This window comes from Sycon ciliatum, chromosome 10, assembly GCF_964019385.1.
Source record: "Sycon ciliatum chromosome 10, ocSycCili1.1, whole genome shotgun sequence".
NCBI lineage: Eukaryota > Metazoa > Porifera > Calcarea > Leucosolenida > Sycettidae > Sycon > Sycon ciliatum.
Window position 1 is genome coordinate 26069838 of NC_088652.1, and position 24924 is coordinate 26094761.

The 24924-nt window shown below is 49.3% G+C and overlaps 1 protein-coding gene and 1 non-coding gene across 2 annotated transcripts in view; both read left to right on the plus strand.

The window, feature by feature from the left end:
* The window catches only part of LOC135826442 (deleted in malignant brain tumors 1 protein-like), a 49298-nt gene that overhangs the window by 10419 nt on the left and 13955 nt on the right, over window positions 1–24924 (plus strand). Inside the window, exons 2-15 of the mRNA XM_065339052.1 lie at window positions 556–1902; window positions 4006–5090; window positions 5573–5770; window positions 7806–8076; window positions 8603–8676; window positions 10293–10435; window positions 14723–14988; window positions 15386–15604; window positions 16363–17679; window positions 19307–19393; window positions 20048–20159; window positions 21560–21771; window positions 22688–22851; window positions 24235–24367. Of these exons, the coding sequence (XP_065195124.1) occupies window positions 556–1902; window positions 4006–5090; window positions 5573–5770; window positions 7806–8076; window positions 8603–8676; window positions 10293–10435; window positions 14723–14988; window positions 15386–15604; window positions 16363–17679; window positions 19307–19393; window positions 20048–20159; window positions 21560–21771; window positions 22688–22851; window positions 24235–24367 (5628 nt within the window). The remainder of the gene's footprint in view (window positions 1–555; window positions 1903–4005; window positions 5091–5572; window positions 5771–7805; window positions 8077–8602; window positions 8677–10292; window positions 10436–14722; window positions 14989–15385; window positions 15605–16362; window positions 17680–19306; window positions 19394–20047; window positions 20160–21559; window positions 21772–22687; window positions 22852–24234; window positions 24368–24924) is intronic.
* Window positions 6870–6975, plus strand: LOC135826875 (U6 spliceosomal RNA). The gene has a single exon (XR_010555339.1). It is a non-coding gene; the product is annotated as a U6 spliceosomal RNA (small nuclear RNA).

Below are 24924 nucleotides of genomic sequence, written 5' to 3' on the forward strand. Positions count from 1 at the left end.
TTGCATGCGCAATAAAACACAAACATTTTACGGTCGGGTGAAAAGAGACGGTCGGTCTGGTCCCCCGAAACAATGAATTAATTCTGCTTGGCCTATAACCATACCATACTATACTGCACAGGAAAGGCAGTTTTGAAAAAGGTCCACCGTTCACCCATTTAGGTTCAAAAGCAAGATGGCATTCTGAAATTACTTTTGAACGATTAGATGCCTTGAAAGGGCGACGTGTTAGAATATTGGTATACATACAACTCCATTCAGTGTCTTCAGTGACAGCTGCACTTATTATGCTTTCCGGTGTGTTGGTGTGCATCTGTCGGTGTTTGTATCATGTGTGTGTGTGTGTGTGTGTGTGTGTGTGTGTGTGTGTCACTGTGTGTGTGTGTCACTGTGTGTGTGTGTGTGTATGTGTGAGTGTGTGCGTGCGTGTTTGTGTGTGTGTGTGTGTGTGTGTGTGTGTGTGTGTGTGCATGTGTGTTTGCGTGCATGTGTATATGCTTGTGTGTGTGTGTGTGTGTACGTGTATCAAAATTCTTGTATCATCCATACTGACAGGCGTTGTACTGGCACTATCGATACATCACACTTCGGCAGCAGCAACACAATGTTCACGATCAGCGTACGTCCTGCAGAACTCCCAGCCCGTGCCGCAGTGTCTGCAAGGCTGGGCGCTCCCACGGCAACAGCTGCCCGCCGCTGCGGTGGCCAATCAGCAAGCAGCATCGTCGTCGCCGGAGCTTTACGCTCGCACGTGTCAGCCGTGCCACGCGTCCTGCTTGGAGTGCAGTGCTCCCGCAGATGCCGATCAGTGCACTGGCTGTGCCGGCAACCTATATCTGGACAGCACGTCCACCGGCGTATCCGCTGTTGTGGGACGCTGCGTGGTGGCGCCGCAGTGTAGCATTCGGACGCCGCGCACCGTCAACGTCACCGCGCGTATCGCTCAGACCATACGTCTCGTCGCCACCAGTACGACCACTGCCGTCGATGTTGGTACTGCTGGTGCTGGTGGCAGTGTGCAGCGTGCAGGTCGCGTGGAAGTGTTCGCCGACGGCCGCTGGGGCACGGTGTGCTCGCGTGACGTGGATTTGACCGCAGCCAGCGCCATCTGCCGCCAGCTCGGCCTGGGCGAGGCCGTCGACATACTCGCAACTGCCCACGTCGGTATGGGCACGGGGCCGGTTGCCGTTGGTAACCTGCGCTGCCAGGGCAATGAAGTTGATATCCGCGACTGCACCTACCGGACATTTGTCGACGACTGTTCCCATAGTAACGATCTTGGTGTGCGGTGCTCTGGACCTAGATCGCATCAGACGTGCGCCAGCGACTGTCCGAACGGAACGTTCGCCGTGTCGACGACTGCCGGCTCGTGTGAGCTGTGTGAGACAAGCTGTAAAACATGCGCCGAGGTCTCGTACGCCTGCACCAGTTGCTACGGGAACGCCGTCCTTCACCAGTCGGAGTGCTTGCCCTCGTGCCCAGGCGGATACTACTCGGCAAGCACTGGTGACGGGGGTGAGGTCTGTCTTCGGTGCAATCGCAATTGCTCCGAGTGCAGCGGACCTCGCGCCCAGGACTGCACGAGCTGTCCGCCCGACCGGCTGGCACTGGGCAGCGGACGCTGCGATGGGGAACACACGTGCGCGGACTGCGCGCAGTGTGCCGGCCTCTGTGGCGCGACGCACGTCTGTCTGCAGAACGAGCTGTCGGTGAGCGCTGACGGCTTCTTGCAGATCGTGAGGCGGAGGAGTGCATCGTCGCCACCGGGTGGTAGTGCCGCAGTCGCTGGCCTGTTGGAGTCCGTGCTGATCTGCGGGGACGCGTTTACCATTCGCGATGCTCAGGTGGCGTGTCGGCAGCTGCGCCTGGGATCTGCCCTGCGCCTTGTCAACGACTCGCAAGGTACAGTCTCCAAAGGATTCATACTGTAGTGTGAAATGCAGTACTACAGTTGCGCTCACTGAAATCCAACCCGAAGTGCAAAGCTGGCGCCCTGGACCAGTTCCGATTACATCATTGTGGGTGTCCATGTGTACGTCCAGCCGCATTCATTCCACTGCCAGGGCGTCAAGGGCCGTGGAAGTTGAGGGCACCAGCTTTGCACATTGGGTCGGATTTCAGTGAGCGCAACTGTAGTAGTAGTTGTTAGATGCGTATGTGATTGGTGCGTGCTGGACATCAGAGTTGGTCAAACTGACTGGGATAGGGCGGCAGGGGACACGATAAGATTTCGAAATTGCTCTGACACAATGTCCTGCCACTTCTGGAACCGGTCGGACATGGCCGGACACTGTGATTTTTTTACAAGTCTGGTACTCATAATAAAAAATAATTATTATTGTCTTCACCAATTTCACACACGACACCACTGCATAATGCACACATGCATGTACATGCTACATCACACTGCGGTATTGCTGGTCACATCAAGTATGATCATCACACAGATCTCAGGAATGGTAACACTGATTCAAATCGCTGTGCGTTTTTCAGCAAACATAGCAACTGTGATGTGCAGTGTTTCTGCACATTTCGGATTTGAGCTGGTTTTTCAGCGGCAGATCAAAGATATTCATTTTTACGCAGTCGACAAAAGACAAAGTGGGCACCTGCTTGCCCATTCTAACTTCTTCTTGCCAGCTCCAAGATCGACACCATGTCACTACTCGAGTTGGCTGAAGGCTCCCATCTTTGGAAACGCGATGTGCTCTTTGAACAGCACGTAGTTTCTACGCGACGTTGAATTTCTGACTAACCTTCGCTGCTGCTGCTCCGTCGATCTTGCACAGCGCCTGTGCAACAGGAGCGTAATTGACTGGATTTGCAGAAGACTGCTCCTTTCGGTAGAGGCAGATCGCAAGCTGGCACAAATTTCTGACGCATTGTTTACCTGGAACAGGGACGTTTTCAATATTTCGGATTGTACAAGCACCTCGCGTAATAGTTCCTATTGTAGCAAGAAAGCGAAGAAATTTCATTTCAAAACTCGTTGATCGTTTGCTACGCTCAAACTGGAGCTACACTGAAGTGGACAGCTCCCTGTCTTGCTGTGAAACCCTCTTGTCACAGGTTGCTGCTCCGACTTCGTGAGACTTCTTCCCAGGCAGAGCGCCATTGTCCTCAGCCGTTCTCTTTCCCAGCGACGCTATTTTGTGAATTTCGATCGGACAGATTGTCCGTTCAAGAAAAAAAAAGCGCCGGATTCGAATCGAAAATGGTCGGAAAATGTCCGATGTCCGACCGTTATCGTGTCCCCTGGGCGGGTATTGTGCTATATGCAGATGGTAGAGTGAGTGAACATAGATGCATAAGTACACAGGCCACAGTATGTGTATGTGTGTGTATGTGTGTGTGTGTGTGTGTGTGTGTGTCTGTGTTGCCACACCTGCCGACATGTCAGTAGCCTGCCGATTTTTGGGGCCTGTCACGACCTGCCGACAATTGACCGTCTCCTGCCGACAACAGCCGTGAAAGTGTCCAAACTCGACCTTTGTGCTTGGTTTAGAAGTCATGGTCCAGAATTTTGGCTTTTACTACTCATTACGAGTATTTCCATAGCTCTCTCCTACAATACAAACATCAGCTGTCTGGGGGAAATCGTGTGCACTGTAGAATCCCGCTGGTGGGTTTGTACAACGAAGCTTGGCGATGTTCGAACTTGGCCTAGGCTTATGCGCGGGTGGGTTTATTCGCTGGATTCTACGATATATTAGGGTTACTATGAGAGGGGGGGGGGGGGGGGTCTGGGGGCGAAGCCCCCGGATGATGCATTTTTTTTTTCATTCTACTGATATTTGGCTATAATGATGTGGCAACACTGGTGTGTGTGTATATGGGTGCGTGCGTGCGCATGTGTACTATTAAAATGAGATGTTAGCATGGAGAAGACCCTACTAATGCTAGCAATTGTGTCCATTTGCGGCTGAACGAGTTTCTAGTGTGCATGTACCTGTGTGTGTGTGATTTGTGTATCATCCTGCAAACCATTTTTGATTTTTCACACAGGTACTACACCAACTTCACCCGCCACTTCCTATCTAACGGGCTACCATTGCCAGGGACATGAGCTAGGTCTGGAGTTCTGTAGAGTGCCGGTGGTAGCGCCGACCGCTACGTGTCTCTCGCGTGCTGCCGTGCAGTGCAGCCGTCCCGTTGCTATGGTTGCTGCCTCCACAGCGCCGCAAGTGACGCGTCTCCAGTGCCTGGAGACTTGCCCAGACGGCTGGCTGCTGGTCGGTGCGTTGTGCATTCCGTGTGATGCATCGTGCATGCGATGCGTCGGCACCACTTCGCAGTGTTCCGTGTGTCCAGCGGGGCGATTTCTCTCGGGGACCGCGTGCGTTCAAGCATGCCCCGCGGACATGTACGGCGATAGTGGCACTGCGGAATGCGCACCGTGCTCCTCGGCGTGTGCCACGTGCGCTGACGGAGACACTGGCAACGTGTGCACGTCCTGTGCAGTCGGCCTGCTGCTCGACGTGTCTGACTGTGTGTCCACATGCATCTCACCGAGACTTGCACTCAATGGCTTGACGTGCGTCGACCTGTGCCCGCGTGGGTCGTATGCGGATTCCGCGATGCTCGTGTGCAGGTCATGTGACCAGCATTGCGTGCAGTGTTCAGCACGTGAGAATGCAGGCACTGGCAGCACCTCCGTCTGTCACCAGTGTGAGCCAGGATGGTTTCTAACTGCAGAGGGCACGTGTCTGTCCACGTGCCCGCCTGGATTCATCCCGCAAGCACGGTTCTACGCCGCCGCCTCCGCGTCGGTTCGTCTCGTGGACGGAATGACCGGGGATGAGGGCAGGCTTGAAGTCCTGCACCAGGGCCAGTGGGGTACGGTGTGCGCCGACGGCTGGACCCTCCAGGCTGCCATAGTAACCTGCCGACAGCTGGGCTACGAGAATGTCAGCGTTGCCTTGACGACGGCATACTCCAATGCAAGCGCCTCGGTCAACATTTGGCTGGACGACGTCGGTTGCCGTGGCGACGAGGCAGATCTACTACAATGCCGAAGCTCTGGTCTGGGACAGAGCAACTGTCTCCATAGCGATGATGTTGGCATCGAGTGCTCGGTACCAACCGCACATGTAAGTCTTGGATACTGTAAGACTGGAATGTTTATTGGTTCGTATTACATGACTGCATTGCCAGTAGAGAGGTTTTGCAGAGCGAACATTCGCGCGAATTTTCATTTGACGTCACGAGAAGCGAAACTTTGGGCGGACATTCGCAGTTTTGAACGCGAACGTTGCAGGAAACGTGCAACAAACTTTCGCAGTAATTTTTGCTCATCGAGGACCGGTGGTTCACAGTGAGCCACCCTCAATCCTCACTTTTGTGCTTGGTCCGCGAGTGCTAGCTTTCCCATAGATGTGGTAGCCTGTTGCTTCGTGATCCCGTTTGACTTTGCAAAGAAACATAAAGAATTCGTTAGATTGTGACCTCGCTAACCCACAATAATCCGGAGATCGCTCACTTAAAATTGATATTGAAATATCTGGTCTTGCAGTAACGTTGCTCCTCGTTTCGTTCAACGATAACTCTTATGTCTTCCATCGTCATCGTGCAGGTCTGTGTAGCAAGCTGCTCGGACGGGTTCCTGCCGGAGCGTCTTGTTGTCGGGGGTAGCCTGCAGTGCGTGCGCTGTTCAATGGAGTGCCGCCGGTGTGCCAGTCAATTCGACCACTGTACCAGCTGTCACGCTCCATCGCTGCTGCACGGTACCGACTGCGTGCCCACCTGTCCTGGCGGTTACTATGGCGACGAGGTGAGTGCTACTATTCATCCATTCATCCAGCCATCCATCCATGAATTCATGCATTCAGACTTTTTTTGAAGGATTCTCCAAAAAGTAAATGAGTCCTTATCCAAGGGAGTTTCCTATCAGGGTAATGCTGGCTTGAAAATGCGGATGCCGTTGTATGCCGCCAGGTGTGGTCTTTTCAGCGTTCTCATGAAGAGGTGATATCCATTTTTTGCCACTTTCGAGAGATTGTTCAAACTGCAAATATTGCATACCGTACTCACCTGCATACAAGTGCATGCCCTATATGCGAAAAATGCGTGTTTTTCCATTTTGGTGTAGACGTTGAGCTTTGAGTAGAGCGTACCTCCAGTGGCTGTGCATGGTGGTAATCTGTCTTCTTTATAGCGGAGGTAGTGCGTATCCAACGTCAAGTGACTGGTATGGCGTACTGCCGAGTCCTGAAAATACAATCATGTCGGCTGCCGAAGAACTGGGGTCTGTGTAAACCATGACAGAAATGGCATTTTAGAATTCTTGTGGTTATGGCATGGTGCAATGCCCAGAAAGAAGCGGAAAAGGAAAGAAAAAAGAAGATTAAAAGTATCTAGATTATCACCCTGTGAATGCTTCTTGCTCAGTCTCATGAAGAAATATTGAAGAAAAAAACTGAAGAAAAATCTGCCCTATTTGAGATTCGTACCCGCGACCCTTAGATTACGAACACCATTACTACTTTAGTATCGCGTACTGTACTGTACCTGTGTTCTGGCTCTAGAAATGTCCAGGGAGTCCTGAGAATTAATACTTGTCGAGCGCATGTGACTAGAGGCAGAAGCATGTAGGACAAGTGAATGCATATGAGAATCGGCCCATATGGAATGCAGGACACAAAACCGTCAGATGCCGATCTGTTATTCCTTCAGGCGGATGGTTGTCGTGGTGATCCGCTCGACGGGTACTTGGAAGAAGGTTCAAGGAATGCTTTATTGTTTCTGAATATCAATAGAAAGTGATTTTTGTGCCTATTCCTGTCTATTTTCCATGGAAAAACATATTTTGGAATATGACCACTTAGCTGAGTGCATATGGTATATAAAGCCCTCCCAGTGACAGTAGTAATGTATCACTTCGGTGTTACATATACTAAAATTGGAACGATACAGAGAAGATTAGCATGGCCCCTGCGCAAGGATGACACGCAAATTCGTGAAGCGTTCCATATTTTTTTCCTCCCGAATGACGCCGAACGAATTTCGACATGGATCTTCGCCATTCGTCAACAATTTTTGTGCCTCTTGAATTGCATTTTGTTGGGGTTAGTAATGTGTGGTGCTATGTTGCGTACAGCACTAGTACGCGGAAATACGGTGACCAGACACCTCTGGATTTGGGCATTTGGAATAGAACGTGGATACTCTAATTTCAGAAATTTTCGGTGCTCAATATTTTCGGTATGAGGGCAAAGGGACAGGTTAGGTGAACAGAAGTTTTAGGTACAGAGAAGCAGTTCCCTATTGGATTATATGTGTTGGTGTTTGTTCGGTGTATTGAAATTTTAGGTATGAAACAGATACACCGAAAGTACCGAAAATAAAAGTACACCGAAAATTTGTGGAATTCCAGTAACTGACATAGTATTCAAGTCTTTATAATTGGCGTAATTAGTATACTCGAATGGAGAGCCAAGGATTAAGAAAAAGGACAGTGTCATGCAATGTTATCGCAAGAGCTGTTTGTTATAGTAACTGGTGGTCACGGTTAGTGGACAGTATAGCGTAACTAAGTCTTGTAGTTCCTTGGTCCTTTTTCTTTCTTAGAAAAGAATTATTATACAATATTACATTTTACTGGTTCTTGTGCACAATGGCAAGATTCGAATGCTGCAGATTCAAATATTGTTATAGTAAATACTGGTTGTGTTGTGGCGGTTGATGAGTAAATACTGGACTAGCTCGGATATAAATGAATAATATTTTTTACCCAGTTTACAGCCTACCGGTATGTTGATGATGCAGACGGTTTTCTTCAATTTCCCACTGGTCCACACCTGTTGCAGGTCTTGCAGGCATGTCGGCGCTGCCATGCCTCGTGTGAAGAATGCTCTGGGCCAACGGCAAGCGACTGCGTGTCCTGTTCAATGCCAACGTATCTATACCCTAATGCAATTGCCAATTCCAGCAGCAGCAGTAGCAGTAGCAGTAGCAGTGGTGCTGCAGGTGGTGTTGCCGGCAGTGGACCCGGTGTATGTGTGGAGTCCTGCTCGCCCGGTTTCATCTCCGCACCGAGTGCAACAGTGAGGCTTGTTGATGGAGCTAGTTCTCTGCAAGGTTAGGTATTCAGTACACTGGGTTGATGGTCAAACAGGCCGATACTACGTCTCTGGTAGAGTGTCGGGGGCGGGGGCGTATGAGTGTGTGACTGTATGACCGTATGGATGTATGACCGAGTGTCTGCATGACTGCATGACTGTATGACTGCATGACTGTACGACTATATATGGATATATGACTGTATGACCAAATGACTGTATGGATGTATGACCATATGACCATATGACTGTATGACTTTATGGCTGAGTGTCTGTATGACTGTATGACTGTATGACTGGATGACTGTATGACTGTATGACTGTATGACTGTATGACTGTATGACTGTATGACTGGATGACTGTATGACTGTATGACTGTATGACTGTATGACTGTATGACTGTATGACTGTATGACTGTATGACTGTATGACTGTATGACTGTATGACTGTATGACTGTATGACTGTATGACTGTATGACTGTATGACTGTATGACTGTATGACTGTATGACTGTATGACTGTATGACTGTACGGGTGCTGCAGGTCGTGTGGAGGTGTTCTACAATGGTGAATGGGGTACAGTGTGTGACGACTACTGGGATCTACGCGATGCACAGGTGAGCAAGACACACAGTACAGCGGGACAAAGCACTCTACCAAGTTCCTATATTGACTTATCAAATACAATTCATCTGGAAACAAAAACTTCGTGACTTTTTTCACTAATTTTCGAGTCTGTTCTGTCGCTCTCTCTCTCTGGTTCCGTCGGCCTGAGACACTGACATGACATTTAGGAATCGTAGGAAAGCATGATTCATATTCTGGACAGCCGACAGTCGTCGCAAAGCAAGGGTGGATTACCTGATACAGTCGTGGCCAAAGAAATCCGACCCGCTCACCGAAAGCAGCGCCTAAGCTCATGCTTAACCCTTTATGTACTGGAAAAATTGTACACAGACTGAATTTGATCTCGACTCACCTCAAATTCTATAATTATCTGGGTCATAACTTTAGTCTCCTTTTGACGATTTTTTCAATCTTGGGCTTCCTGGAAAGCTCGTCGCAAGAGGAACACATTGAGCCCACGATTGCCACCACGAAGGTCAAAACGCCAGCGCTACGGCCCAGCGTCTTAGCTGCAACGCCAATATTCCGACAGAAGTCGTCTTGCATCAGCCATTTCGCTCTCCTTGCTCGTAACAACTAACTGTTACTTCAAAAAAAATTCACAAACTGCCATGAGTCCGTTTACCATTTTGAACGTGTTTCTACGTCTCTGCATACCCAGAATGATGGGGAAATCCCTCATTCAAATTTGCGCGAGCGGCTATTGAGCGACATTTGCCGCGATTCGACTTTCGAGCTTCGTAACTCTGGAACCACACATCGGAGCGCTTCAGCGATTGTTTCAATGGACAGCTGGGAGTTTTTTCTTTGACCTACATATTTTAGTTTTCGGATATAACCCAGGAACGACTGAGTTACGATCCATTGAAATTTGAAAAGTTTCGATCCCAGGGGATCGAAAGTTGTACAGGCCGTACACAAAGGGTTAAGCCCTGAGACTCTCGTATGTTTTTGTGGAATTTGTGGAAATGGAAAAAAGTTTAAAACACGGCGCTGCTTTTGACTCAGGGGTCGGATTTCTTTGGCCACGGCTAGCACTGATCAGCCCATTGCACAATGATGTCATTTGTACCATCACCACTCCACGCAGCCACCTGGGCATGGTCTTGTGGGGGGTGTTGAACAGTGCATTGCTGATCCCAGCGTACTCACGTGCATTACTCATGCCTTCCGTATTTGGCAATGCGCAATGGGCTTATTGTTGAAGACTGTTGGTGCAGAACGAAAACTCTGGCTCTGATAGGCAACTCCTCTCTCGGGTCTTTCTTCCAACGATTTCCAATTGTCTTTGCCGCGTTGAATGGGATTTTCGGTCTTTGCCCGCTTTGCTGGAGGGCTGATCTACTCACCTCCCACCGCTTTAGGAGCTGCATCTGTGCCTTTGATCTTTGCAGGGTGGTAGCGTTCATACGGATGCTGAGAACTCAGTCTAACTGAGTCTCAAGCCAACTGTTAAATTTTTAACATGGAAAAGACTTCAAAAATCTGGTTTAGTTGGTGGACTCCGAATAACTTGTGCCCACAATTTGCCATGTTACAATTTTTTTCTTAGCCCGCCATCCGGGCTCGTTAATTGTTTTGTTGCCGGATGTTCTCCCCGTTGCAGGTTGTCTGTGGCCAGCTGCGTCTCGGCACGGCGCTGGTGGCGCAGCGTGGTAACCGTTACCAGGGCGATAGCGGTGGCCAGCGATCGCGACCCGTGTGGCTGCGCGATTTCACGTGCAGCGGCGTCGAAGCTGACCTGCACAGGTTAGTACTGTTAGCAAATTTTCGGCCCTTTCAAATTCCGGCCTCCCCGGGCTAAAACACATTTCGGCCGCATTAAATTTTCAGCCTGTACTGCTGCTGCCTGTATACACTGTCACACTGAACCTTGCAAAACAAAAAAATTCGGCCGCAACTAATTTTCAGCCCAATATGACCAGGCCGAAAAAAGCCGAAAATAAATATGCGCTGAATATTTGAATATTTGTTGACTTACAGTACTAAGTTGAACTCGGATGGTGAGCCAATTTAATTATGGTAAAAAAAATAGGTGTTGTTGTAGTACGTTATTTTGTGTACGTCGTGTGTACGTCATGTTGGTGCATGCGCGTGTTGCTGTGGTATGAAAAGCTGTCTTCGTCTTGAGTTCATCATCATGTCTTCGTCTTGAGTTCGTCATGTATAGTTATGGTTCCGTCGTCTTGTCACAAATATAGTCTTCTAAATGTAGTTATCGTCGCCCATTTGTATAAGTGTGGAGATGGCACGGGACTGGGAGCAGGCATAGAAAGGGAGTTACAACATTGGTGGCAGCGGTAATGGAAATTTGTAAATCTCAACTTCTGGATTCGTCCTGCGTGGCCTTCGCTCCCAGTTTCCGATGTCATCTCCAGTCGTCCTATCGTCACAATTTTGTCCGTCTTGAAGAAGTTCGTCCGTCGTCCTCGTCCTTCATCATTCGTCTCTCCCGTCTCTTGTCAGTCGTCGTCACTGGTGGTCCCGGACACGACGTAAAACTGTGCCCAGAAGAAGAGGAAAAGAAAAAGAAGGATGGATGGTCCCGGACACGACGTAAAACTGTGCCCAGAAGAAAAACTGAAACAGAAAAAAGAAGGATGGAAAGTGAAGGCTGCAGTGTGAGGATGTGGACGCTGAGCAGCGCTCCTTGAGATGGCGGACGACATGGCAGACGGCGTGAGGAGTTTCGTTGGTGAGAGGGTACGTGTGTTTTTGTGAACGTGATGAGTATGTGGGTTTTGTATTTTCTGTTCTCCCAACATTTTGTTCTTTATTATTTGCTCTCCTCGAGGGTAAAGAGGCGCCCGCACAGCGCGTGTGTTCTGTTTGTTTTTTGATTTGCTCTTCTATGAGGTTAACTAGAGGCCCCCACAGAGCCAGTGGATTTTGTTCTTTTTGTTATTCCTATGATTTGTGCTCTCACATTTTAGAATTTTTGCGTGATCGTGAGGTGGTGTGTTGAGTGAAATAGTTTAGAGTTTTTGAGGTTATCAGTTCCTACACGTGTGACAGCGATCGTGGCTGGTGTTCTGGGTGGGCGGACAGAGTTTTTTTGAATGATCTGCAGTGCAGGCAGAGGTATTTTATTTCTGGGTGTGACTGGTGTGGTATGATTGAGTGATTTGTGTGATCTTTTCCTCTTTTTACTCTGTTTTATTATTAGAATCGAGGACGATTCTACTCTTGGGAGGGAGTTATGTTGTAGTACGTTATTTTGTGTACGTCGTGTGTACGTCATGTTGGTGCATGCGCGTGTTGCTGTGGTATGAAAAGCTGTCTTCGTCTTGAGTTCATCATCATGTCTTCGTCTTGAGTTCGTCATGTATAGTTGTGATTCCGTCGTCTTGTCACAAATATAGTCTTCTAAATGTAGTTATCGTCGCCCATTTGTATAAGTGTGGAGATGGCACGGGACTGGGAGCAGGCATAGAAAGGGAGTTACAACAGTGTCAGGTCGCCGTCTCACCGAATGTCTCAGTACGCCTTGTCAGTTTTGTGCCATATTGTCGCAGTCGCTGACTGTATAAGATCTGGGTACGTCGGTGGACAGTTTGTCATGACTGGTAACATTTTGTCCTCCTTTTTTTCATCATACTCACAGTGTTGTATATACCGTGTGTCAGCGCCTTTAAAGCCATGGCCTTATATTCGAAACACCGCTGCTTTCCTAGATATTTTAGATGCAAAATGACTCACCCACTACGCCATGCCATAAAAGTCAAAGTCCACACAGAAATTTCAATCTTAATCTACTTGTTCACCCTTCCTGCTGGACTGTAAGTTTGTTAGCATAGTACTTATTTCTTCATTTTTGCAAAATACACTTCAAATGTCAATTCATTTATGAAGCCCATGACTTTATAACTGAGACTGGCTTTATATTTATTATTATTATTATACGCACGTCCGCGTTTACGTCAACAGTAAGTCCACGTATTCGCATGTGCCAGAAGACAGGCAGAGTGGGCAGGGAGGAAAACAAAAATAAACAAGAGTAAAAAATAAATGTAAGACAGCAGGCGACAGGCACATAACTCATGTTCGATGATAGGTGCTCAATGCACGGGATCTATTCGAAAGATCAAAAAAAATAAAACAAGAATAACAGACAACGACGATAGGTTTGTAGCTCATGGTCGATGATAAGTGCTAAATGCACGGGCTTTATAATCGAATATAATGCCATGGCTTTAAATGTGTGGACATACGGTATTAGCACAGTTGTCATGTCATGGTCGTTGTGTAGAGTGTGTAGACCGATGGGCAAGAAATATTAATATACTCTTGGCGAAAATCCAGGGGCGGGAGATTTATTGAAAGACTGAAAGCCTGATTCTAATCAACTTGATAAAATGAATCGTCAGGCGAAATAGCATGTCATAGTACATTTGAGATCAGCGGGAAGAAGATGACGACGTCCACTAATTTAGTATCTGTGCACACGAATCTGCTGTGTGTGTGACTCTGTGTGTCAGCTATGATATCATCTTCTGTGGTTCCATGCCTAGCATGTACGTCTGAACCATCCTGAAAAGTTTGAATGTCGTAGGTTGAGCGATTGCTCCGCGAAACATACTTTTTGAAATTTTCTTCATAGTATATCTTCCACCATTGAAATTTCGAATTTCTTCAAAAAAGTGCTGAGAGGGGTGGCTTGTAACCTCGATATGGCTTGTTCCAGGCATGCTTTGGAGCCATCTTCTGTTGAAGTAGTGGCGGGGATCTGCCCTGCAACTGCTACAACAAAAAATGATTCGATCTGAGAAAGGGTGAGACCGCGAATCTCGGTTGAATATTGAGTATTTCAAGCCTTTTCACGACGAAGATGGAGTTCTTTTTGGCGATGGACGTCGCGGCAAAGGACATGGTGTCCGACTTCTGGCGTCTGATGAAGCCAGGGTTCATTTGTCCAGTCAGGTCGGCAGCCTAACCGTCGGTAAGCTTGTGTTTGGATCCCGTTCTGCTCGATGTGGTAGATCACAAACAATTTGATATCGCACAAATTGATCTCAGCATCGTGCGTACGGTATTTTATATTCAGAAAATCCCAAAGTGTCTCTGTGTGGCCGTCCTATGCCACGAGAAACTCCAATCAGGCTCCTATGTCCTCTGCCTTCATGATTGAATGTCCACTTCGTTTGAACAACGAACACAACAATCGAGGACGGCTTTGCAATTAAAAATACAGCTAAACTGGAGCTGAAAAAAAGAAGAAAAAACGTGCTCAGGATGAGACTCGAGTGCACACATACTCTCCCAGCCGGTGAAACGCAAATTTTTGTGAAAAATGCGTGTCGCCGACTGACCAGTAATTTCGCCTGACGACTTCTCTGGATAGCCAGTTGTCTAAGGTCCTCAGGCTGCGTATACTGCTCTATGTGCAGTGCTCTATGTGCAGTGCTCTATGTGCAGTGCTCTATGTGCAGTGCTCTATGTGCAGTGCTCTATGTGCAGTGCTCTATGTGCAGTGCTCTATGTGCAGTGCTCTATGTGCAGTGGACAGAGCCAGTAATACAATGATCACACAGCAATGGCGCAAACAAATTCTTTTCTGCAGTTACTCGGAGTTTCATGTGAAACACTCATCAGAAAGCATATATCTCTGGATAAACACTTCTCTGGTTTGTATTCTGGACTGAGAGAGAGAAACCGAACTACCATAAATGTAGTTCTCTGTGAAAGGAAAGATTCACCTGCTTGGACGAAGGAGCACCGAGTTTCTTTTCCTCTTTTTGCTGACCTCGTTGCTATGGACAATGAACATGGCGGTTGTACGCAAGAAAAATCTGTTGCGGAAAATACACGAAAGTACGTAAAACTATTAGTACATGTACATGAATATGGTCTAATTTCACCGAGCACAACTCCAGTATAGTCCTCTAATGTTTAGCGTATCCACGGCGATATACATGTGGCTGTGGTGTGATTGTGTATCCACGGCGATATACATGTGGCTGTGGTGTGATTGTGTATCCACTGCGATATAGTTGTGGTGCAAGTCTTTGTGCTGTTCGCTTTGATTCTTGCTGTCAGCTGCCAAATAGCATCTTGGGGGACAAACGTGTGCAGTCATGACGAGGATGCAGGCATCGTCTGCAGTGGTCCTGACGTGAGTCGTCTTTGCGTGGGCACGTGCCCAGACGGATACACGGTCCTGGAGCCTGGCAACACCAATGGAGACGGTGTGGGTGCCGGCATCACGTTGGCAAGGCAATGCGTGCGTTGCGATGCATCGTGCCTGACGTGTGCTCAGCGTACCGACAGGTGTACCACGTGTCAACCAGGTCTCCGATTGCAAGGTAAGAACTAGGGGTATTATGTATGATGTCATCATGCATAACTGCATGATGTCATCACTCCCCCCTTGGGTGGCTTTGGGCCCCTCGCATCTGGCAATATGTATGATGTCATCATTAATAGCTGGCAACTGGCAACTGCACTATCCAGGATAAACTGACTGTTATGCAATTAGTCAGGGTGGACTCGTGATCATGCTCGTAGCCCGCATGGGGCACGGAGGGGGCACGTGCACCCTCCTAAAAAATTTGACCAAGGTTCAGTATGCACATAATGACTATGAATGACATGCACCAGCCATCCTACACATAAGCAGCCGTGCCCAACCCCCCCCCCCCCCCCCCCCCCCAAAGGTGGAGCAGCTACCCCTCGGAGTGATTGATGTTTTCCTGCTTGCAGGTACGCAGTGTGTGCTGCAGTGTGGTGACGGGTACTATGTGAGTGAAGACGGCGCTGGCAGCATCGACTCCACCGGCGCTACGGTTCAGCAGGGCCAGGGTGGTGATGGTGGCAGTGACGTCACCAGCAGCAGCAGCAGCATCACGTGTCTTCCATGCAGCAGTGCCTGTAGGACGTGTACAGGACCGGGTATCGATAGCTGTCAGGACTGTAACTCAGGTACGTCCACGCACGCACGCACGCACGCACACGTACACACACACACACACACACACAAACGGACACACACTGCACTTGTTGTAATAGTCCACACACCGTATCCTCCCATGCATACATAGTATTACATACGGCTTTCTTCATTCAGCTCTATTTCACGCACTTACCTAGGGTACCCTGTAAAAAGACTCAGTCTGTGGGGATTGCCCTAGTAAAATAATAAATACTACTACTACTACTACTACTACTACTACTACTACTACTACTACTACTACTACTACTACTACTACTACTACTACTACTACTACTACTACTACTACTACTACTACTACTACTACATACCGTACACATTCTGCCCCAGCATGCCATAATTATCGTACCATACACACTAGACAGTGCATTGCCGAGCCACCATGCTCACAGCAGAGACTTCTGTGTGTGTGTTATTGTCGTGAAAGTGGACCACAAAGACATACCGTACACATTCTGCCCTTGCATGCCATAATTATAGTACCGTACAGACTAGAGAGTGTACGTGTCCCCACCAAAACTCTGTTACCAAAAAAGGCAGCACATTGACGGGTGTCACCGTGGTACCACACCGGACCAGGGAGAGGAGTGCGTCGTTGTGAGCGTGTACAGTGCAGGGCCAGATAATATTATTGTCTGTCGGTGTTCGCCATGCTGTGGAAGGTCTAGTGTTGGGCACGGCTTGTGCCAATCCTTTTCTACTTGTGTTCTTTTGGCTTTTCCCTCTCTAGGATTCTATCTGAAAGAAAGTAGCTGTCAGAGCGACTGTTCAGCGTCACGCGACGAGATGGTGCTGACAAGAAACACGACGGCAGAAGCGCTGGGAATACGCTTAGCTGGAGGTGGTGGCGACGCCACTGTCCCTTCGTCATCTCCCCGGCTCGGCGGACGTGTCGAGGTGCTTATCAACGGTCGCTGGGGCACGGTGTGCGACGATCTATTCGATCTGCGCGATGCGCTCGTTGTTTGTCGGCAGCTGGGCCTCGGACCGCCGACGGAGATCGTGCGCCTTCTCGGCAGCTCGGCATTGAACATCACCCAGACGGCTCTGCCAATTCTGCTGGACGACCTGAAGTGTGTGGGCGTAGAGGACAGTCTTCTTGATTGCGAGTACGGCCAGTCAAACTGTGGACATTCGGAGGATATTGGCATTGTGTGCTCGCCGCGGGCAGTGCAAGCGCAGCAGTGCGTGAACTCGTGCCGCAGTGAGGACGGCCGTTATCGTGTGAACGCTGGGCAGTGTGCGGTGTGCGCGTACCCGTGCCAGACCTGTGACGGCGCGACGGCGTCAAGCTGTGTGACGTGTCGCGATCGGCATTACCTTGACGACGGCGGCAGCAGCAGCTCGGCGGCATGTGTACGCTCCTGTCCCCGTGGTATGTATGGCAACACGGACCTGCGCCATTGCCTTCCCTGCAGCGGTGAATGCTCAACATGTTACGACGGAGTCAACGCCTCTCTCTGTCGTACCTGTCCCGCCGGTCGTGCCCTGCATGGCACCAGTTGCCTGGCAACCTGTCCGGACGGCATGGTAACGCTTGAATCCATCCTTCCGCTCACCACTGGCACTAGTGACAACCTGTGCACGGCAGATCAGCGTTTGTGCTTACGGGATGGTGACAGTAATGCCGGAGGACGAATTGACCTGAGACTCACCGCCAATGCCACCAGCGGAGGCAGCAACGCAACAGACGATGGTGGAACTACTACGCACACAAACACGTCTGTTTTCGGCACGGTGTGCGACGATCTGTTCGATCTCGTCGACGCCAGCGTAGTATGCCGTCAGCTTGGTCTCGGTTTGGCCTCGTCAACCCTACGTGCCATTAGCAATCACATACCGGCGGGAACCGGGCCGATATACCTCGACGACGTCGAGTGCATCGGCTCGGAGAAGTCCATTCTCGACTGCCCGGCCCGGTCGGGGCAGGGCTGCTCTCACAGTGAGGACGTGGGCGTTCAGTGCGACCCGGGCGCAGCTCTGAGCGTGGAGAATCAGTGTGTGCGCGTTCGCATCGGCAAGTGCACATCACGGTCTTGTTATCCTGGTAAGATCTCACATCGCACAATTCAGGTGCGAATTATCAACAAGTGTGACTTATACTCAGGGAAATATGGTAGCAGTGCAGACACTGTGAATCAACTGTTCATGGGCTGTAGTGCATGAAAACAAGAACATTTTAGGGTACGAGGCTCAAGCCCATCCCCCCCCCTCCCAATTCTTTGCCCCCCCCCCCCCCCCCAGTTCTTCGGTGACCGACAGTACTGTAATAATTATAGTAGTTAGATACTGGGTCCGGGGTCCTGGCCGTGAAATGCATGCAAACCAGAGTTTGGGGATATCAGCTGCTTTTACCGTTGGGCGGCTCAATAATATAGCCAAAAGATTCATCTTTGCAGGGCTCCTTTTGAATAATTATATGAGCGGCAATCAGCAAAAACGACCCTTAGAGATTTCGTCATTTTTTCGAGAAGAAGGTCGATTTGTGACGTTCAACGATTTTTTGATCGCGCTGCAAACAGCGTGACGACTTCTTGAACTCCTTGCTTGAAGTAATTTATTTGAAGTTGAAGTGGTGTCGTGTGGCGACTCCAGTGTTCCTTGATCTTGTTGCGATGGCTGCGGACGCCAGAGCTGTTCGCAGAGCACACACGGCAGTCATTGTGTACAGCTAGCTCGAGCCTGGTGGGGTGTGGATGCTGAAGTAGCCGCTGAAGTTCTGAGAGTGAGGACGAGACCTTCTTTGGTTCCGACATCGATGTCGACAGCGAGGCGGAATCTCAGCCGTCATCTCCTGCTGCGATGCGGCTCAAGGTGGCCGATGACTCGTCAGAGTCGGCAGATGAGGAGTCGTCTGAGATAAATTCTGAGTCTGGGGCTACTGAAGGCAGTGACGTCGTGTCTTCAGTTGCGGAGGAAGAAATGGAAGCAGGATGCAGCTGCGAATATGTCGATCATTTCTCCGCACTCCTCAGCTATTCTTTGTCATAATAGCTGAATTTTGGCTTTTACTGCTCATTACGAGTGTTTCCATAGCTCTCTCCTACAATGCAAACATCAGCTGTCTGGGGGAAATCGGCAAACTCAGCCTGAGTCGTGTGCACTGTAGAATCCCACTGGTGGGTTTGTACAACGAAGCTTGGCGATGTTCGACCTTGACCTAGGCTTATGCACGGGTGGGTTTATCCGCTGGATTCTACGGTATATCGGGGATACTATGAAGGGGGGGGGGGGGGTCCGGGGGCAAAGCCCCCGGATGATGCATTTTTATTTTTTCAGTCTACTGATATTTGGCTATAATGATGTGGCAACACTGCCCTAAGGGCTGTTTTCGCTGGTTGAGGCCCATATCTCCAGTCTCCGGGAGAGACCCACGTGACCAATTTCTGGCCGTGAGCAAGTACAGGTAGAAACGTGGCAGCAGGCTCTCTGCTGATTGTCCACTCAGTGAAGTTTGGATTTACAGCAAAACAGTCTGTCTCATTTCCTGTACCGTGGGTGTGTGTGTGTGGGGGGGGGCTGTGTATTTGTGTGTGTGTGTGTGTATCTGTCTGTCTGTCTGTCTGTCTGTCTGTCTGTCTGTCCGTGCGTGCACATGTGCATGTGTATTGACACACTCCTTCTTGATCATGACTACTCTCTCTCTCTCTCTTTCTCTCCCGTGTTTGTTTCAGGTACCGGCTGCTTGAACATCGGGCTGAATGAATTTGTGTGCCTCGGCTGTCCTCTTGGCTACATCGGGGATGGTGTGGAGTGTATCGGTAAGATAGGCAGCCACCGCAGCAGTGTAAATCTCCGTTGAGAACACACATTTTGCTGGTGTCATAGGGAAAAACCGGGGGAGTGTGTGTGTGGTGGGGGGGGGGTGGTGCTTAAGGAGAAGGTTGTTGTGGTGGTGTGTGTGTGGGGGGGGGGGGTGCTTGAGGAGGAGGTTGTTTGTGGTGGTGTGTGTGGGGGGGGGGGGGGTGCTTGAGGAGAAGGTTGTTGTGGTGGTGGTGAGAGAGAGAGGGAGAGGGAGAGTGTGTGTGTGGTGGGGGGGGGGGGCGAGGGAGGGGGGGGGGGAGGGAAAGAGGGGGGGGAGGGAAAGAGGGGGGGGGGGGGGTCTAACACAGTTGACAGTGCGTACCGCTTTTGGAGAACGAAACATGGAAATCTTGGCTTGGACTGGACTGGCAAGGTAAAATGAAACAAGAAGTGCGACACTGATATCATCTGCCTGGTGGTCTAAATCATTGAGCACCCCACACCACCTGTGATCGACATCCTTGACTCAAGGGGCAACCCGCGCTGCTCATGGTCTACATCCTTGAAGTACCCTACAGCATTAAACAGCTGACACTGTATTGGCTTAACTCCTTGTGCGGTCAGCCATCATCGCCTGCGTGTCTGTTTGTTGTCGTGTTTTCTCACGGCAGCATACTCGCTGACTTCACCCAGTGTCGAGGACGCTCCCGTTGACTTGTTCATAGGAGGTGGTCAGACGCCCGCTTTCAAATGTCTAACCGCCGGCAACCCAGCCCTGAACTGGTAAGCCGAGTTTCTGCCTGGTCTTTTTAAAGCTTTCCAATTGTGGCCTTCAATAAGTTCACTGGTGACATGCCTTGCAACTCACTTAGCATGACATACAGTAAAACCTGTGACTAACGACCACCCCTTGCCTTGGGGCCAGAAAAACCAGTCCTTAGTGGCAGGTGGTCCTTAGTTAGAGGTTTGCACCGCACCACCATAATAATAATATGAATGTGAGACCGTCCGTGCCTGGTGAAGTGGTCTGTAGTGCCAGGCTGGTCGCTAGTCACGGTGGGCTTTAAAATAGAAAACGTTATGCAGAAATCGATACTTATGCTGTTAGTAGCGAGTGTTGAGAATGAATGAGAATCAATACCTTTGCTACATGTAAACCGGTCAATTTTCGGAAATCGTTATAATCAGGGGCGGATCCAGGAGGGGTTCCAGGGGTTCCGCGGAACCCCCTAAATTTCGTAAATGTACTCCATGTACTGGCAACCATACGCGCGTCCATGTACATGTAGATGTACATGTACATGGACTGAGCTACTAGCATTCAGTTTTGAGTCTTTTGACTATTGGAACCCCCCCCCCCTCTAGAGATCCCTGGATCCGCCGCTGATAATTGCGGCTCGGCAGACTAATTGCTTTTGCAGCACTCTGATTACACATGCCCTTGCTTAGTACACACTCTGATTACACATACCCTTGCTTAGTACATACTCTGATTACACCATGTTGGTTCCAACTCCAGTCAGCCCTTGCATCTATGGGTCACATGACGTCGGCCATGTTGGGTACAACTCCACTCAACCCTTGCATCTATGGGTCACATGACGTCGGCCATGTTGGTTCCAACTCCAGTCAGCCCTTGCATCTATGGGTCACATGACGTCGGCCATGTTGGTTCCAACTCCAGTCAGCCCTTGCATCTATGAGTCACATGATGTCGGCCATGTTGGTTCCAACTCCACTCAACCCCTGCATCTATTGGTCACATGATGTCGGCCACTTTCAGCTCGTGCTTGTCTTGGTTGCGCTCACCTTCCCCTCCTATGTTATGATATGACTTAGAACCTTCCAAGTTGGAAGGCTGTTGGAGTGCGCATCCAAGATGTGCTAGAGCTGTTAGCCAGTTCGTTGTAGAACGTCAGTACCGTCGATCAGGGTTGTGCAATGTTATCGCATGAGCTGATTGTTTTGTAGCTGCTGGTGGTGTTAGTGGACATTATAGCGTAACTTGTAGTTCCTTGGTCCTTTTTCTTGTTTATACATTAAATTTTATCCTTGGCTCTCCATTCGAGTCCAAATAGAGGCAAGAAAGAAAATAAGAGTATGAACCGCTGGCTGCAATAGCTTCTCTCTCTGTGTCATTTCTTTTTCTTCTTCTTCTTCTTCTCCGCTTTGTTCGGGGTCAGGTACAAGGATGGTGTTCTTCTTCCTGTGGCTCTGCCTGACCTCACACCCAACGCCAGGTACTTCAATCTGCTCTCGGCGTCAGCGGAGATCAGCCATCTCGGCACGCTGTCCATTGCCAGGTTCGAGCCGGCGGTGGACACGGGACGGTACGACTGTGTCGTGCGCAACACACGCGGAGAACGGAGAGCATCGGCAACTCTCCAACTACCAGGTCAGTTTTGTTACTGCATGTAGCAGAGAATCCGTTCTAGCACGTTGCTAGCATGACAGGACCGGTGGACCTGGCAGGTTTTCACAGGTCCGGTCACATCACAGTGACCTTACATAGAGTTATGTCCCATCACAGTGACCTTGCATACAGTTATGTGTATGGTAATGGTGGTTATGCAGTCATTACCTCTTCCGCAGTAACACATGGGTTGGTGGTAGTGGTGAAACGGATACTAGTATTTGACTATTCGAACATTCGTTCGGTTTGTCACATTCGAATATTCTTTAAGAAATTAAGTCACATTCGAGTATTCGTTACGTCACTTCGAGTGCAGTGCATGTATTATACAAGCACACCGAACACAATACAGTGCAGTGCGTACAGCCTACCTGTGACTTTGTACTGCATATTTGCACATGTAAGTCCATACTGGACTGCCAATGTTGCACATAACATGTATGAACTTTGAAGTACCCTTATGTGGCAGTACATTTGATGTGGCACTACCGCTTGTCATACCTAATAATAATGAAAATATCCATCAAATGACTGAGAGGAGGGCCTGTGATGGCATCTCTGTTCCCAAAAGAATGTTCGTTTGTTCGTTCGATAAGCCAAAGAAGATTCGGTTACTAGATTTTGACATTCATTTCACCACTAGAACTTGGCGGCCATACCGTTTGTGTATGATATGGCGGTTATACAGTCATGACCTCTTGCGCAGTAACACATGGCTTGATGGCCATACAGCTGGTCCGGTCATGGCCTTACCACAACCAACCGGACTGGTTCCACCGCCCTTGCACAATGGGCATACGTGTTGTTCATCCCAGCACTGGTCAATATGTCTCTCCGCCGATAATATTACGGTTTTTTTCTCACTCTGTCCATCTGCCCAACGGTCGGTCACATACAGTTGCCGTGGCGATAACCTCGTTCCCGGACGTTACTGTGGCAACCGGTGCCGATGCTGTCCTTGCCTGTACGGTGCGAGGACGGCCCGTTCCCGCGGTTGCATTCTTCCATAACGGCGTTGCCATAGAGACCCGTAACTCCAGTTTTCAAACGACCAAGTACAAGGTGAGTTGTGGCCAATGTTTCGTTGTATTGTACCATGTGATCTGCAGTGCAAGTAGGGAGGGCCCAAATATGCTCAAAAATTTCGCATATTGGCCACTTGCTTCAAGATATGCTTCGAAATCACACAAAAGCAGAAAAATATGCTCGAATTATGCTTGATCACCAGAACTGATATCAGTGATAATTATGCGAATTCTTTGCTCCTTGTAGCAAAATATGCTACATTTGGTACAATATGCTAGATTTGCTACTTTATGCGACCTCGAGTCTAAAGGACCAAAATATGCGAAAATATGCGCAAGCATATTCGGGCCCTCCCTAAGTGCAAGGCACGTTAATATTTCGCAATAAGGGGCTGTCCGGGGTTATCGACTGTTTTTCGAGAAAAAAAGATTTTTTTTGGAGGTGGGTGGGCTAGGGTTTTTCCGATGGGGGCTGAAAAATACTACCGGTTAATTAATCTTTTCATTTTCAACGAACAATCGGTAAGCCCGGACAGCCCCTAACTGGGCAGGACTTTTGCTGGAGGATTTCTTTTGGCAAAAATCCGACCTGCAGCTCAAGCCGCCGTGCAGCATTCTCAGGATTTGGCCAGGAGTTTGCATCCAAATTCCAAAAGTTTTTTAATTTTATTTTTTAAACTTAGCACGATGCTTGTCGCAGCTTCACTGATACCAAAGAAAGAATGAAAAGAAAAGAAAAAATGGTTCTAATTACATATATGAACTTGGATGGAGAGCATGAGCATGAGCTGATTGTTTAGTAACTGGTGGTGTTAGTGGACATTATAGTGTAACTTGTAGTTCCTTGGTCCTTTTTATTTTTTATAAATCACATATATGCTGTGACATTGGCTGGAACCGTACAGCTCTAAAAGTTCATGTAAGAGTCCTTTCCAGTTCAGAAATAGAAACCAACCGGACTATCATGTTCTTTAGCGCGATGTGCACGATAAGGGCAGGGAGAGGGGAGAGGGGAGGGGAGGGGGGGGGGGGTCCTAAACCTCATTGTGGCTGACACCTTGTGAGACATGTCATTTTCGCCGGTAAGGAATGGCTAAGTATTGGGTCGCTATTATGAGATAAGATGGATATATCGTCATTCAGTAACCATAACAACTGAGATCGTTAGCAGCAGCAGCGCATGCCGCATTTGCCTGTACACCGGTTAAATCCACCTTTCATGAACCCCTGATTCCTATCCGTAATATATTAAATTGTGTGCCTGTGTGTGTGTGTGTCTTTGTACGTGTCTGAATGCATTTGTGTGTGTGTGTGTGTGTGTGTGTGTGTGTGTGTGTGTGTGTGTGTGTGTGTGTGTGTGTGTGTGTGTGTGTGTGCGTGTGCGTGTGTGTGTGTGACCGTCGTGGTTGTCACTGAGTAGAACATAACCGATACTTCCTTACTCATCTACAAGACAAGCCTGGTAGATAACGGTGTGTATGAATGTCGAGCCACATCCCAGGTTGCAGGGGCTTTCATGGAAGTTACGAGAAACGCCACGCTATCCGTTTTGGGTTAGTTCTGCCTTGTGTAAATCTCTGCACGTATGTTGGGTAGGGGCAGTGCGTCTGACTGTATGTCTGTCCGTTCGTCCTTCCGTCCGTCTGTCCTCGTCTCTCATCATTATCATTCTGAAGGAGAAAATCGTCGAAGCGTTAAAAATTATCAGTCTCAATCAATCCGGTGTTGCTCCTGCCTGCCGGTGAATGCCTTCCTGCCTGTCTGTGTGCCTACCTACCGCCCTCAACATCCCCCGCCCGCCCTCAACATCCCCCGCCCGCCCTCAACATCCCTGCCCGCCCTCAACATCCCCTGCCTGCCCTCAACATCCCCTGCCCGCCCTCAACATCCCCTGCCCGCCCTCAACATCCCCTGCCCGCCCTCAGCATCCCCTGCCCACCCTCAACATCCCCTGCCCGCCGTCAACATCCTCTGTCCGCCCTCAACATCCCCTGCCCGCCGTCCACATCCCCTGTCCGCCGTCAACATCCCCTGCCCGCCCTCAACATCCCCTGTCCGCCCTCAACATCCCCTGTCCGCCCTCAACATCCCCTGTCCGCCCTCAACATCC